Raw genomic sequence first — 17,551 nt, forward strand, 5'->3', positions numbered from 1 at the left:
TCCAGAGACATAGAGATATGGAATTTAGATTGTAAGCCCCAATGGGGAAAGTGATATCTGTAAAAAACTGATGATATCTGTAAAGAGCTGCGGAATATGACGGCGCAATATAAGTAAAAGAAATAACAGATCCCAGTGAATCTTGGTGGATCTAATTGATTTATAATGGTTAAAGAAGCCACACTGAGCTCTTGTTCACACTAAGCTAGATTCCTGTATCAGAAGTATTTCCCAAATTAAAAGTATTTCTCAACATATCTCACCCATAGACCCTATCTTACTATGGCTATGTGGTATTTTCATTGGATGCCTCTTTATTGAATAGCATACCTCCCTGGTTTATGTCAAGAGGACACTCGTGAACAATGGGTTCCCATACATAATGGGGCCAATACCCCAGGAGCTTTCCCAATGAATAATAGTAAATTATATATTGTTTAATGTGATGAGAACATAGAAATAAAAAAATAAAACAAATAACACATTTAAAAAATTCTGCTAAAATAATTAATTGCCTAGAATTTTTTCCCAAAAATATGCGCCATTACTATTTTAAATACTCTTTGGAAACAGAAAGAAACACTGATAGAAATTATGTTTATTTCATTATTTTCACACAAAATCAATTAGCCAAATTAATCCTTCATAGGTGAACATAAAAGACAGGCTTTGCACAAAACAGAATTAATTAGCGGGAGCATATTATTCTCCTATCAGAATACACATTCATAAAAAGCTTTGCATTGCAGGAATAAATGTGTCCTGCTTGTTAAATCCTTTTGTCTGCTTTAAGTCATTAGCGGCAGAGTACAATTTGGATGAAAAACTTTATAATTCAATACACTGAGATATTTTCATAAATAGTTACTGAAGGCAGAGAGAGTGAGAGAGAAAGAGGAAGAGGAGATTTAAAAAAAAGAAAAAAGACAAAGACAGGGATACAGAGTATGGGCTCGTGCACAATACTGCAAGAAAAAATGGATAGCACATGGACCAATGTTATTCAATAACAGTTTTCTAAAATAGGGATGGACGATTTCTTCGATACACATAACATTGTGGGTTACAGTTAAATTAGACAAAATGTTACACCTATAGTAGTACATTTAGTACGGTAATAGTAATCACATAACTAGTATTATAATTAAGTTTGATCCAGGGTTCTTGTACTGATCGCCTTTTCTCGAGGTCAAGAAGGAATTTTTCCCCATGGCACAAGTTGGCTGAAGTTGTCCTGGGGTTTTTGCCTTCTTCTGGATCAACAGATTTAGGCATAGGGATTTTAGTAATACCATTACTAGAAGCACAAGAGTAATACAAAAGATAAAACTAATTAAAAAATTAAATTAGAAACGGGTATATTTTTAACTGTGATAGTGCAGCAATAATAAAAATATTAATAATAATAATACATTTGTGAGGCCTAGTCCGAGTTAGTTGGTAGTGTTAGTGTAGGGAGTAGATTTGGGGGAGGAAGGTTGAACTTGATGGACCTAGGACTTTATTCAACCTATGTTATTATGTTACTATGCATTTATACTGGCTGATCGCGGTTGTTAAATGACTGCCATTGGCTCATTTTACAGCTTGTTTACAAAGGCGAACCGCACTTCCATGAATACAGAATAATCGTTAATACAATCGTTCTGTGCGCAGAAAATATCATTGTTCTCGGCAGAACATGACATGTTTACACAGAACATGTGCTGGTGTTAACAAGATAAATGATTTTTAAAGTTAGCATTTTGCTCATTCGATTGGCAGCCTGATTAGGCATATCTATAATTGGCAAACAAGACTTCCTAGCAATGCTTGTTTTCTAATTATCGACCAATGCAAATGCATCCTTAGAGAGGAGACGAGGAAAAGGGCAGAAGTGAGAAAAAGGGAAAGAGAAAAATGAAGGGAGTGAGACACAAGGGCATTGAGTGAGAAAAAGAGAGATGTGAGACAGAAGAGAGGAGGAAAATAAGAGGGGGCAAAATTGTAGGGAAAAAAGGAGGCAGTTAGAGAAAGAAAAAGAGAGATAAAGACATCTAACAGGAGGGTTACGTAAAGAGAAAGAGCAGGGGTGAGAGAGAGTGAAAGAGAGAGCAGATGTATCCTGACTGCTAATAGTCATGACAAATTGTCTTGTTAATGAATGTTACACACTGAAAGTGCCATAACTGATTAAACTCCAATTTTCCTCTATTTGATAAAGACAGACTTGGGAACTCCAGCAGTGGACAGCTATAATGTTGTGCCAAATAACTTTAGGGCACAGTGTGGAAAAACTAAAGATGCCATGTGAATACATTATACAGAACCTACAGTATACACCAGACAGTTTTTGCAGAAACATGTAGTCAAAAAAAATAATAATAGAGCTCAAATCTGCATCTCTGCACTTGAAAACTTTCAACTTTTTTTTCATTTTGCTTGCCTCTCAAAGTAGAATTCCACCAATGGAATAATTGTGCCTTGCAGTTAACTTAAAATCTTTCTTTCCTTGGTTAGCCTCTTTGTTTGTGCAAAATTGGCAGCAGTTCAAATTCAAAGTACTCCCATTCATTTACTCACCAATAAACCAATGTCATTCTGGTTCACATCAGTCAGAACACTAAGCCTTAAACAACATAAAAGCCTGGTTTTTACACTTATGGACTGGCCGCACGTTTTACAGAGCTGAAATCTGGATACATTTTTCAACACCAAGTGTATATATTTTATGCCATTCAAAAATGTTCCAACCAGCTTGCTGACATGTTCGGTAACACATAAAATGGAATAAAAAAGACTCAATGACTTATATACAGTCTAGTATACTGGATTCATTAGTCGCCTTAGTAGAAGAACGACAAAGACCATCTATGATTCTGGATGACCAAGAATGTTAGTACATTAATTTTTTCCTGTGATAGTTCTGCAGCAAACCTAAACAATTTCAAGTTCCTCCCAAAATTACATCTGTTTCCTCTTGTATGTCATGGAAAAAATCCTCATGAATAAGATTATTATTATACTTACATAGCACCATCATATTCCACAGCACTTTACATTGTCATCACTGTCCCCATTGGGGCTCACAATCTAGATTCCTTATCAGTATGTCTTTGGAGTGTGGGAGGAAACCGGAGAACCCAGAGGAAACCCACACAAATACGGGGAGAACATACAAACTCCTTGAAGATGTTGTCTTTGGTGGGATTTGAACTCAGGACCCCAGCATTAAAAAGTAGTAGTGCTAACCACTGAGCCCATGTGCTACCCAACTAAGTTATGGGTAAGTCTTAAAATATTTTTATAAAAAAGCCTGTTAAAGGGAGAGAAGTCTGCTCAGAGGCTACCTCTGGCTTCTCCCTTCCCAGTTCAGCTTGATTTACATATTGGCGTGAAACTTGTCAATCATATACAGGTGGACGGGGAGAAGGCAGTGAGAGATCAACTCAGAAGAATCGTCATTCTTGACTCTTCTCCCCCTTACTTTTCAAACTATGTCTTATCCGAAAAGCAGCAGCTGTTTGCAATAAGGGAGCCTGTCGATATACCACCCATCCCTTGGTTCAGGCAACATGAATACTTGGACTGGCTCCCTTTAAAGAGCAATACACTTTTGTTTGCTGTTTGTGAATCTTTCAGTATGAGTATTTGCCCATGCATCCATTTTTCTCTTGGAGATAGCAGCCTAACCAAGACAGCTGCATTTTTGGCCATCCAGTTGGGAATGTGATTGGGAAACTATTATCTCATCTCTCAGGCCGTAAAATGAGGCTGCATGTTCTGTGAGATACGGACTATGGACTTAAAATCCGCATTAAACAGAATAAGCCTTTACGATCCAGAGCACACTCTGTTAGGTGGCTCAATTATCATTACCCATTACTTTTTCAAATGTATTTTATTTTATCAGTAGGGCAAAATGGACCAGTGAATGGGAAAATACTTGTGATGTATCATAAGGTTAAATGGTGTAGGATGAACTGTGTGGAATAGAGGTTTTAACTTTCTACTGTATTGTTAAAGGTAATGCAAAAGCCACATAGTTTTGGATTTAAAGTTGAAGAGTTAAAGTATATTTGTAAAAACTCTGCTTTTATGTTCTTATGAATGAACTTGTATAAAGTTGGTCCACATATATTGAGGGGCACTCAAAGTAATTGGTCAGACCACAGGCATGGTTTCAAGGGTTCCATAATCACAGGCAAGGGGTCTTCAATAGACCCCCGGCTGTCATAGTAACCCATCGGCGAAAGGCGATCATGTCACGGGTGTGCGACATTGCTGTGAAGTGTTAAATGCCGCTGTCAGAGATTGACAACGGCATTCAACAGGTTAACAAACGAAGGCTAGCTCCACTCCATCCGCGATTAATAGAGGCAGGTCTTGGCTGTAACACACAGCTATGACCTGCAGGGTATGGGGTGGGATCCACCCATGAGCTTGCTCCACAAACCCACTTCCGATCCCACCCATGAGCTTTCTCCACACACCCACTTCCGATCCCACCCATGAGCTTGCTCCACACACCCACTTCCGACTTGCATTGTAAATAAATGGCGGATCTCTTGAAGGGATTAATCTGAGATTATGCAACAGGACAGAATGTAGTGTAAGAGCCTGTCTTCTTTATACAAATCAACTTGAGGCTATCTCATTTAATACTCTATGTATTATGCTCCTATAACTCACAGGCTAAGTGCCCACGATGCAGAAATGCTCCGGATTTTTCCTGAGCGTTTCTGCATCTCCCTGGCAGAAAAAACACATGCAGATTTTACATGCGTTTTTCCTGCCAGGGACAAGGGCAAGTGAAGCGTTTTGATCATGCGATTTCGCATGTGGGTTGACAAGCGCTTTCCAAGCGATTTTAGCATCACTTGGAAAGTGTTTGACAACTTGGTCACACTATATAAATCCATGCAACCGGCATGGATTTTATATAGTGTGTCCAAGATAGTTAAAAAAAAGAATAAAAATGGTAAAAAAAAAAACATATACTCACCTTCCAATGGCCCCCAGTCTCCTTATCCGATGCGTCCGGTCTTCCCGATGTCTCACGGTTGTGTAAAAGGACCTTCCATGACGTCATTTAGTCATGTGACGGGTCACGCGACCGCCGACGTCAGCGGTCGCGTGACCTGTCACATGACGTCATGGCAGGTCCTTTTAGACCATCACGAGCTGCCGGGGAGCCATTGCTATGGAGACCGGGGGCCATCAGAAGGTAAGTATAATGTATATTTTTTATTTTAATTCTTTTTTTTTTACAGGTACTATGGTACCCGGGTCCGGAGGAGAGTCTCCTCTTCTCCAGACCCAGGTACCATCCACACATTGAATCGCTTAATATCCGCATGTGCACATGTAGTCATGCGGATATTAAGCGATTCAATGCAAGTCAATGGCGGCGAAAACGCTGCGATTATGCAAAATAATTGGCAGTGCTGCGAATTTTTCCGCAATGATAATCCGCAGCGGAAATTTCCGCAGCATGTGCATAGAACATGCGGATTATCATTGGGGAACATAGCAGACCTTCTAACCGGCATTTTTTAAGCGTTTCTGCAGCGGATTTGCCGCTGCGGAAACGCTTAAAAAATGCATAGTGGGCACACAGCCTAAGTATGACTTATTGTAACTCTGGTAGCAATATATCAGCCCTACAGTATAATATCTAAATAATAAGGCTAATGATGAAATGGAGTGATACCAAAACCTTTCATTTATGGAGCTTGCTGTGGACTTACCCTACAGAAAATATCTATAATTTGCAAAAACTAAAGGAAGGATTATTGCTCAGATTTAGCTATAAGTCTTTGTTTTCAATATTTATAAATACCGCAGATAGAAACAATCAATTAAGACAAGATTAAACATGATAGTATTTACAGGAGCATGTCCGCATGAGATCTGTATTAATTGCCTCTATTGCCAATTATTACTTTTCCGGCTACATTGAGCACATAATTTTAATAATGCAGAACAGAGATGAGTGTAAGTGATGTAGTCTTTTTAAGGTGACAACCTTTGTTGTGTTTATTAGAGGGACTATAATGTATTATTAATGCCCAGCAGCTGCACCTGAACTGGTGCCACAAATATAATCGGCTTTTATGGGCATCAGGGGAGTGAGATAGGAGGTATTTAATGACCAAAACTCATGATTAGCACTTGATGTGAACTTTACAAGGCAAATTACTTGGTGTAATGCTATTGTGTAAGTCCAGATGTAACTAGTCTGCTGATAAAACCCACAAAAGAATTTAACAGTTTCAGACTGGTACAATCCCAGGAGATTCATACTATGATAAAGAATGGTATGTTTTCCTAAATGTAATCATCTCTTTTTTTTCACACTTTAAAAATTGCTTATTTAATATGCAGTTGTATTTTTCTTTGATAATTAATTCTACAACCAGTTCTTTAAAATTAGATTTTTGCAATAAATTTCAAGAATTAAGCTTATAAAAGTAACAGCGTGATTTACTTCAAAAGCTCAAACCTGGCAAAGAAAAGATTACCCCATTAGCCTTAGTAACTGAACAGAGTACTGAAAAGTCCATTATGAATAGTCTTTTATGCTCCAGCAGAAAGTCATTAACATAAAATAAATCATTAGCTTTGATATTAAGCCTCCACTGTGAAGAGGTTTTTATTAATAATGGTCATGACTGCATCTGTCAAATGGTGAAATATATTCTTTTTTTTTTATTGTATAAAGAATGTCATCATTTTGCATTCAAGGTTTTTGAGGGGTGAAACCAGACCAAGGTTTAAATAATGCATTAGGCAGTAATCCCCTAAATCAACAACTAGCAGTAAAAAAAAATCCCAGCCTGTCCAGTTGGGAGCATTTGTTTTTTGTGTCCTGTTATTGTATTGTTTATATTCTTTTCGATTTTTTTACTAGTTGTATTCCGGAATCAGACATTACAAATTTCTACGTGTCTCATTTTAAACTTGTTTTACAAGTAGTTCACTCAATTGATATATGTCCTATAGTGAAGCAGTAGCACAATGCCAGTTGTTACTATGATATTCTTGATCAAATACTTAAAATATCAATAGAAACCACAGTAGACTCTCCATCTAAAGCCTTTTAGGATTTCGGCCAAGGCTCCAAGATGCAAATATCAGTTTCTGGAGCTTAGTTGCATAAACATCATCATGCTGTGCTTTTAAAACATACCCGCCAATAAATAGTAGCAGGACAGTCTACAAATTCACTGATCCAAATACTGAAGGATTTTGACAGATTCCCTTAGCTAGATATGACATGTGTATCGATAATGAGCTTGTTTTGACTTGGTATGGACAGAGTCTTCTCATCTGAAAAGTATTTTGCACCCTCCATCTCAATCCTTCAAGTTGCCAAGAGCACAAATGTTTTAGAAATACAGACGCTTTTAACATTATGGGCAAGGGAAGCAAATCAAACACTGGATCAAAAAGAGTCCTTGGAAGCTCAATGACTAGAAATTATAATACTTTACATTAAACAAAAATCATACTGAAGAACAGCTGAGGCCATTAAAACAGACTTTTATGAACCCATCTGACATAATGCAATATTGATTTAAACGGCTTAACTCAAACCACGTACAAGATATATTAAATCAGCCAGTCATGGTTGAAAGGAATGGAAGTATTTTATGTCACTATAAACATGGATAATATGATTTTCATGGCAGTTCTGAAATACCATATGTAAATATGATTAAAGAGGAAATATTACTAATTATACAACATGTACGTCATTGGAATAAAACGAGCAAATTAAATAAAGTAGACAACAAAAAATAGCACCACCATAAAATGGACCAGCCTTAAATGACATGTAATTCCAGCGCCATTCCATTACTTTCAGCTTTGTGACATCAAACACGTTTTTCTACAAAAATACATTAGTGGGGGAACAAGTTCATGGTAGGCTTACGTGGTTGGCTGTCTAGAGCTCCAAGCTGTCCCAATTCAGTAGATTATTTTTCGATGGCTGATAATTGTCCTGAAATGACAGGTAACTCTCACGTCCTGCACCAGTTTTGGCTTTGGGGTATATTTCAAAGAAGTTTCCCAGGATTTACAGTTTTATTCCTAAAATATTAAGTTGTCCCCTATAAGTGATCACATTCTGATCACTTGGAGTCTTACCGCTGGTAGCCCCACAATCCTGAGATCTAGACTAAGGAACCAAGGAGATGGCCTGTGCACCACCCCATCTCGAATGAAGTAGAGGTGCGCATTCTCGACCTCTGATCAATTAATTGTTTATGTGACTGCCGGAAAAAGCCAAGTGTAGCCCTCTGGTATTTCTGGTGGTTCCGTAGACAATGGATTGTGTCGAAGTCGAGAATGTGCAGTGCACCTCCACTCCAGTTAAGATGAGGCTACGTGCAGGCGTCAGGCAGGTTAATAATGTTTTTTCTGGAGACAGGTTCCCTTTCATATTTTGAGAATAACACTTTAAAAAACAATTGTAAAGGAGCAAGAATGTGATAGATTAAAAAACAAAAACAACAATTATTCACCTGTCACTCACCCTGGTGGCCCTGCATTAGCCTCTGATTATACACCGAACATGTACAGAATTGTTGCAGCCAATCTTTGGTTTCAGTTATGATGCTAGCATGTACGTTATAAGACTGTTGGGGCTAGTGATTAGTTGCAGTGGACATGTGAATGTGAGGCACATATTGCGGTGCACAGACACTGTAGTAGAGGGTGTTTTAAAGGGTGTCTACAATTTTTCTAATCTTTTTTTTTAAATATGTGACAGGACCTGAAAATCCCAAGAGACTGGTGAGGTCCGGGACCTGTGACTCGGACCAATCGCCCAAAACACGTCAGATATGAGCTGCTTGGGGAGAGGAACAATCAAGCTCCTGCCAAGCACTGATACAGAACGCTATATAGGCTCCACAGAAGCTCTATGACAACTTTTGTAGGATGAAAGTCCCTAACTACACTAAAAGTAAAAAAAAAACAACCTGTAGGATGCACAATTTCTTAGGATAAGGAGCGTTGCTGGTTATTACAAAGATAACAATGATTGATGTGAAATTTGTGTCCATTTTTCAACACAGTACAGCATTATTTTACAATTTCCATATTATCGATCTACATAAAAAGTTGAGTATGACCACTTTTAATGGTGATCAATAGATTGATTCACATGAACACTCATGTGAATTGTACTCATTGAAGTCTATAGAGAGTGTTCAAAATACAGATTCATTCGTATTTCATCTATGTTATTCATATGGCATCAGGACCACTATGACTTTTCCATTTGTAGCAGACAGCCCATCTCTATTCTGTATTCAGAATATCAATACAATATTAAGGAAATACTGATAATATACTCCAGCTCCTCAACTTTACATGATCCATAAATACAATGGTGAAACAGGTCTAAGTTTGTAAATATATTGCGTTACTTGTCTTGTACTGATACTAATTTACAGCGTGTGAAGTAGTAGAGAGCAGTATTCACATTTTTATAGGCTTCAGAGCTTAAATCACAACTTTGTAAGTGTATTTTTTTAAGTGCCCCTTAAAAACATTCTACTAAACAGTTGAAATATATAACAAACTCATCCAGAACTATTTTATATAAAACTTGAATATGGCTACAATTTGTAAAGTTCATCTGTGAACATGTGCCAAATTGTTTAGGGGCACAAAGAACATTTTTTGTAGAACCTTTCTAAAAGTCACACATTCTCTTCTTTACATTTTCTACTAGACTTTTGTTACTGTGTGCAGATTTGCATGGCAGATGGTGGCCTCTGAGAAGGTGTACATTTTTCTCCTGGATGAATGCCAGATCCATGTGGATCATAACATTCCTAAGCATTATGCAAACGAAAAAAACTGCACTGACCTGACTTTTTCTCAAAAATGTCCATACATATGTATTAGAATCAAACACAGACTTGAAAAAACATTTCTTTTGACCAAAATAAAATTGTTTCAGGATTGCCCAGCATATTTGGTGAAAAATAATTAAAATAGGTAATACATCTAAAGTTGAGAATGGCTTAAGACTTTAGGTCATATTCGCAACCCGATATATGAATAAAATTTGTATTCAATGTCAGTCTAGATATGTGAAATGCAATGTTCGACAATCCAGTGGCCATTAGGGTTAGAATGACTGCAATATACTTTGTAGATTAAAAACGTATATATATGGTACATACAGTATATATATATTATATATACAGTACATACAGTATATATATATATTATATATACACTATGATAAAATATCAAAATAATAACGCAGCAGAGCAGGAGCCGAATGTCATTAGCATATCGCATCGGATGCCATACGCTAGTGGGACCCCGGCCTAAATACCGTCTTTTTAGGATTATAAGATGCACTTTTTTTTCCCAAATATGGGATATTTGTAATCCGAGGGAGGGATCGGCTGAGGTGGAGCGGGGTCACAGGAGGCAGGGTCGCTGCTGTAGGAGGCCGGCGGCTCCAGGAGTGGGGCGAGGCTGCAGGCTCCCGAGATCTCAATCTCCGCAGGCGCCGCCTCTGGCGACTACTTCCTCAAAGCCCGCCAGAAAATCAATGCGAATTGTGGAGACTTCGCTCACCACCAACATTTTCTGAATGCCCGGGGCCCGCAGTCTTGCATCGCCAGGACACCCCCTCGTCCCAGCCCTGGGCCCACAGCATTGCCCCACTCCTGCCGCCGCCGCCGCCAGCTTCCTGCAGCAGCGACCCTGCCTCCTGTGACCCCGCTCCACTACCGCCGCCTCCCGGTAAGCTATGTTAAATTCTTCTTTTTTTTTTTTATTTAAATCTACCATACAGTTTTAGAGATCTGGGACTTTTGATTTCATGCTAATTGTTATGAGCTTTACCAAGGGGGTGGTGTATGCAGAGTAGCTTATAGACTCACTGACAAAGAATCCGATGAGAACCGCCCACTTGGTAAAGACTATAAAAATGTGCATTAAATAGAAAGGCCTGTATATCTTGAACTGTTAGAAGCAAGGAGAAAACATGGAGTGCCTTATTTAGAAAGATAATCTTGAACTGTGTAGCAGATTTAAAACAGCAACAAATAAAAGTAATGACTGGTGAATAGAATAAGAGCGAAATCTAACTACTTTTGACTTGGCGACGGTCCTTTTTAAGAGAATAGTCCTTTGTCATCTTTTTCTTTTGTTATGATCAGTCAATCGGATAGATCTTAAAAATTAGGTAGGTAGCGTTCAATTGGGAACAATTATTACCCATAAATGTACAGTCACCACTGAAAGTGCTCACCTTTGGCTGTTTCACGCAATTTCACTCACAGTGAATGGGAACATTCGATGCAGCCGAATGCGAGAACCTTTTTTATAGTCGCTCCATGCAGATGGTAAATTCTTCAGCCATGAACGGAAAATTTGGGCCCCTCATTGTTGGTAATGACGTCATTCTTAGAAATCAGAACCCACCTATCATAATTTTGTGATAATCTAGTAAAATCTAGTTGACTGGTGATAATGATCAAAATAGATCCCCTTTAACCTGAAGTCTACGAATGAAACCTATTTTTGTAGATCGAAGGTACAGTATATAATGTTTTATTGACCAATTGCAGTAAACTTTATCTCTATAATGTTAGCTAAATTTAGAATAAGATATGAGATACGTTATTGTTGCACAGAAGTAATATATCCAATAAGGCCCGGATACTGGACCATACCGGGATTGGTAAATGGATCCCAAAAGGTACCAAATGTGTGATGGAGCTTGGCTTTAAAATGATATAAAAACAGAATATTATCACCTTTCTTGGTGCAGACATGTTAAAATAGTGAAATGTTTGGAATCTATACATGATTATTTCTTGTGCCCTATACAGAAAATACAACCAATGGCCACAAACTATAGGTAGCTCGCTGGGGTTTCAGTACAAGGAACACCTTAGGGCCCTATTACATTATATTGTTTTTACAAGGTCTGGTGCCAATGCGCTTTCACTGGACATATATCCACAGACAATGAAAAACCATTACCGTTAAATAATAAGAGAATATTTTGTGATTGTTCTAGCCATCACATCATATTTTAGAACTGAGAAAAGACTGTCTCTCCGTTTGCCCATTTTCACTTACAAGCAAATCAATAACAGTTAATTAGACTGAAAATTCAATTCAACAAAAAAATCTTTCGTAGTCGTTTGTGGGCAATGAAAAAGAATGATATTTTGAAACAACACATTAATGCAGTGGAAAGTGAAGAACACAAATGTTCAACCATTCGAAGCTTGCACATTCAATCCATTCATCTATGAAAGGTAATATCTTAAATGCTAGTCATATCCGACAACATAATAGCATGTTTTGGAAAGAGGTGGAAAGAATATCTAAAAAATAGCAAGGCTTGATGGGTAGGCTTAGAAGAAGTAATAACTAGGGTGTATAATGTAACATAATATGCGCAGATCATGAAGCGGTCCTTGCAGTAGACGAGGGAGAATTAGGTATTGTACATTCATTTAGCATATTTTTCTTTATATATTTCAGAAAATAGAAATTTCAAAACTGGAAGCAAAAAAAATTCCAGTTCTCTGGGTCCTATTTTGCAACTGCAAGCTCTTTAGCAAAGTAATCTTTAAGCACATCTCCGCACGCTTTCATTACCCTGAGAGGTAAAATATCTGTATAAGTAGAAAGTGAAGGGGTTGTAGACTTCATTTTCTCCTGAAGGAGCTTAGCTCACAAAATCTAGTGCACGCTTCTTTGAGGCTCACCATAGGAAGCGGTGTAGACCATTATTTTCTCTCCTACTGATGGCAGGGGTCAGACTCCCTCTCATCGGCGAGACTAACATCTGCTAGAAGTGTCAAAATATCATTATGGTGCTATCATTTTTATGTGAATAGACATTTCATAATACAGAGAAACAGTCTACAAACACAACACCCCAAAGTGTAACACCGCACACTTATTATATATGATAAGATACCCAAGAGCAACACGAATAAGTCTTTTTTGTATTCTTCCATAACAAATACATTTATCTAAATTTGTTTGACACCTTTGTCAATTTTTATTCTGGATGTATTGTTAAATCAGGCGCTGAGGAACTTGATGTTTAAAGTAGCCTTGTATTGATTAGTGGCTGCTATTTGATAGCTGGACAAATGTCTGATAGGTAGCTATCCCTCAAGCTACAAGCATTACAAGATAGGCGTCTGGATGAGTTTGTCCAAGCTGCTATCAGATCCTCCAGCTATTTCCAACAGTAACCAACCAGCGCGACAGTAGTGACTGCAGAACAGCAGAGATCTATCTTCATTGTGTCTATCATCTTAATAATGATACATAATGGGAGCACTTAGGTTGGAGTAATTATATGCAATTCACAAAGAAAAAAGTAAAACACAAATATATCTCTTTATAACCCCCCCTTGTTTACATTTCATTAATTTCCAATTGTAAATATTGAACGTTACCACATTCTATTGACACATCCACTGAAAAACAGATACAATGTTACATTCCGGGTGTTTTGTTTTAAAATCCACTGTCAACATCACCCAAATAATGATACATCTGAGAAGTGATACTCAAGGACAAAAAGCCTCTTCCTCCAGGATAATGTATATTAATGGAAAGGAGAAGTCAGTAAAGACATCAGATAGAAAACGCAAGCGGCTTATGCATGTATGAAATTAGGATCCAACATTAAGAAGTAGTTCTTAATACCAGCAATTAGTGACTTAGCTAAGGCTGAAGACGGATCTGGTTACACGCTGTAAGGTCACTGAACTCAATTACATTACTGGTTTATTGTTACATTTGACTACAGTACATAGATGGAAAATACATTTTGTGATCCTAGAGGACGACGACTGGTAAACAAAATAGAATAATTCTCCCATCGCCCCCCGTCTCATCCAGAATACCGTATTGTGTATTAAACATGAAAGTGTGCCGCCATCACTGGTATTCATCAGTAACAGAAAACTAATTATCGGGGTTAATTACACAACCCTGTGGAAGTGGGCAGAATTAAGAGCATTTAGTAGTGTGTAGCTTGTCCTACTGTGCTCAGGTATAATGTAACAAAGCAATGCACAATCCCATAAGAGCGCATATCGTTTTTTAATGGATATATGGAGACAATTATCTGCATTTTTTCAGCATTGATTGTGGTTAATAGACTCAATAATACTATAATACCAATTCCATGGTGACTTGCAATGCTAAACTTTTAATGTGAGCCACTTAGCAGGACACACACTGCACTTTCCCCAGCATGGTTGTAAGCCTGAAAAGCTGCCTTTGTCATGGAAGTGTTTTGTGCTAAACAAGCTATTTTTATTCATGCACACAAACCTCATCACATCAGTGCAGGGGAGTGTAATTCATGCACACAATCGCCTGCTGCCACTGTGCAGTAATACAGTCATGATATAAAATAACTCCAGACTTGTACAACTCTGGGCAACTTAAATCCCATGGTGCCCGTCCTGACAGGCGGATGTAATGACAGTAATAAGTAATGTCTTGTACGCTCAGGTTGATTAAAACCGAGACTGGGATGTTTGTATTGAGACATCAGTGTAACTTTTATGCACGTGTGTCAAGGGTGCAAGAAAAAGTCCTATTTATGAACGAATTACGCCATTTTCTGGGACACATACCAATTGCTCTTTATCGTAATTTTTGGCTTTAGAAAGGGGCGTGTTTAGTCGAATGTCATGCAAAGTGGTTATACCGTAATGACTGAAGACATAAGGGACAGGATCACAATGTGTCGCAAAGGAAAATAACACAAAAGATGGACCCACGTCATTAAGTCTTTTTATCCTCATTTGGATTATTGACAATTTTGATACCCCTGCCCTAGTGTTTGCTATGGTATAATTTACACTAGATTATTAATGTGGAAAATGTTTGACTCATATATATATATCTATATATATATATAGATATATGTACATATATGCTGGTGAATAAAGGATCCTTACTTTTTTACTATTTTGGTTGTGCTGCCTCCTTTTTTTTGTATTTTTATATCCTTGCTAGGAAACTTGCCAGTTTCCTTGGGGGTGGTTTGCACCCATTTAGGCAGTGCTGTACACACATACACTATATATATATCTATATACTGTATATATAGATATACATAACATGTCTGTAGATATAAAACATGTCTGTACATATGGTTGTATCTATGTATCAGGGCAGATTATTAGTGCAGCATAGCAGGACGCAGCAGTCCCAAGTCAGGCAGGTAGCAATGCTTGCTATGTACATAGTGCAGGCAGTAAATAAGGAGTGGAGGCTGACAATACAACATCATAGCATTGCTAATGTCACAGTACAGCCCAGCTCATTAGGATGAAAGTAAGATCTATGGTCTGGAGTTATCCTAATCTAGCAGGAGACTGTGTGTGCCCCCCTCCCCAATTGCACACAGTATCCAGCAGAACATCAACTACACAAAGTCCAGGGCAAGGCAAACACACAGTATGGATGCAGTACATGGCTTTGTGTGCATGCAAGGAGCAAAGAAAAGCAAAGGCAACAGAAACATATGAAATCACCTTGTTACAATAGTAGGGGTCCAAACAGGGGGCTGGTCCCAGACAGGGGGTGTCAGGAGCTGCAGGAGCCTGTGCTGGTGGAGGGTAAAATCTCACATCCATTGCACTGTACACATCAAGGAAACTCCAATCTAGTTGTATGTCCAGCAGCAGAAAAAGACAAGAGTGATGCAGGAAAGAAGAGCCAAGGACAGGGCTGAAGCCTCCTTCACAGCTGCATGTGGATCCTCACATAGACTGCAATGTATTGTAAGTCACCCATAAACTCCACTGTGCAGGGAGCAAGGTGACACCAGCAGTGCACAAGTCAGGGAACAAAGTAGTCACTGTGCCCTGGCGATCAGTTCCTGGGTGTCCCCTGATTTCTCCCTCCAAATTCTGCTTTGAAGTTGCCGGATCGTTGCTGATCTCCTGTGAACAAGGGGATCTGTCTTCCCCCAGCTCGCAGAATGGCTGCCCCGTGCTCAGCCAGAGGAGGAGGGAGCAGTGTATGGATAGGAGCGTGTTTTCTGCTATTAGACACGTTGGATCTGTTGACCTAAACAGCGCCATCTACTGGTAGATGTTAACTTTCTCTTTGTCCTGAAAATCCATGCGCTGCAGAGCCCAGCAGCAGCAGCACAGAGCATTATGTCACTACATGATTATTGAGACTTACATTTTTACCATTCCTCAGCCCTGCACATATGTACTTGCATTTATTCTGTATGCAGGAGACACATTGCAGTCTGGGTGTATACTGATCACTCAAATTTATAGGCTGGTGATATGTGTGTATTATAAACCTTGTAGTGGGGAAAAGTTTTGGGTTTTTTTTTTTGCCCAAATTGGGTTCCGTTGATTTGGGAATTAGTTTGCAATATCTACACTTGTGCAAATAAATCATAAATGTTGTGTAATGATAATCATTCAATCTGTGTAAGACACTTGAGCGAAACGCGATTAGGGGAGATTCGTCAATTTTGCCGGCAGATCTGACCAACCTGTCTGAATCAAGATAGCCCCATGAAAAGATTGCTTCAGCAGGAGGGGAGTGAAATGGTTAAAGAGTAACTAAACCTTTGCTAAAAATGTTAATATTTTTTTTGTCCTCTTAATTGCAAGCAGATCAGTGGGTATCTGAGTCCTGAGACCCCCACCGACCAATACACCTCCTTACCCCGTGAAGTGAGCAACACTGGAGACAGGAGCTCACAAAGCAGAATACAGATTCAGTGGTTAGCACTTCAGCCTTTCAGCGCTGGGGTTCTGGGTTCAAATCCCACCAAGGAAACATCTGCAAGGAGTCTGTATGTTCTCCCCATGTTTGCGTGGGTTTCCTCTGGGTTCTCCGGTTTCCTCCCACACTCCAAAGACAGAAAGACATACTGATAGGGGATCTAGATTTTGAGCCCCAATGAGGACAGGGATGATGACTGTGGAATACAATTCTGTTCTTTCAATTGTATCTGTACAAGATCTGCGCACTTCACAGATTTTTTTGGAGTGACCAGTGGGGGTCTCAGGACCTGGTCCCCCACTGAACTGTTTGCAATTAAGAAGATAACTTATGACATACATTATACTCACCTGTCCAAGGCCCTCAACTGTCTTTACACCACCTCTGCTAAAGTTCCCCAGTCCTCCTTGGTCTTACGTTCTTCCAGTGCTACCTCCTGGCACTATGACAAGTGATTCAACTCATATGGGTGGGTTTGGCAATACACACATTGTCCTCCACTGAAAAAAGCGGAACCAAAGACTGGTGGACGACTAGCTGTGACATTCTTGGCAGTACATTGCCCCACATAAACAGGAGATGTGCCACTGATAACATAATACAGTATGTATGGGGGCATAGCGATGTATTAATGATCCTTCTACCGCCATAATTTTTTATCAGCCTGGGAAAAGAGGCCGGTAAGCAAGCGCTGAATGACTCTAACAGTCTGAAATCAGCAATATGTTAGCATTTAGTGCCCCACTTTTAATTTTTGTCCAGGAACATTTTGTCTAAAATTGGC

General features: G+C 38.9%; 1 protein-coding gene across 2 annotated transcripts in view; it reads right to left on the reverse strand.

The window, feature by feature from the left end:
* The window catches only part of TOX (thymocyte selection associated high mobility group box), a 336,399-nt gene extending 320,342 nt beyond the window's left edge, over positions 1–16,057 (reverse strand). The window contains exon 1 of one of the 2 annotated variants that reach the window (XM_073679334.1): positions 15,549–16,057. In XM_073679334.1, coding sequence (XP_073535435.1) covers positions 15,549–15,650 — 102 coding nt within the window. In that variant the 5' untranslated portion in view covers positions 15,651–16,057. The remainder of the gene's footprint in view (positions 1–15,548) is intronic. The other variant, XM_073679335.1, reaches the window with a different exon arrangement.
* Between the last annotated feature and the right edge of the window lie 1,494 nt (positions 16,058–17,551).

The sequence above is a fragment of the Phyllobates terribilis genome, unplaced genomic scaffold (genome assembly GCF_046119375.1).
Source record: "Phyllobates terribilis strain yellow unplaced genomic scaffold, ASM4611937v1 Scaffold_4__5_contigs__length_816908805, whole genome shotgun sequence".
NCBI classification, from domain to species: Eukaryota; Metazoa; Chordata; class Amphibia; order Anura; family Dendrobatidae; genus Phyllobates; species Phyllobates terribilis.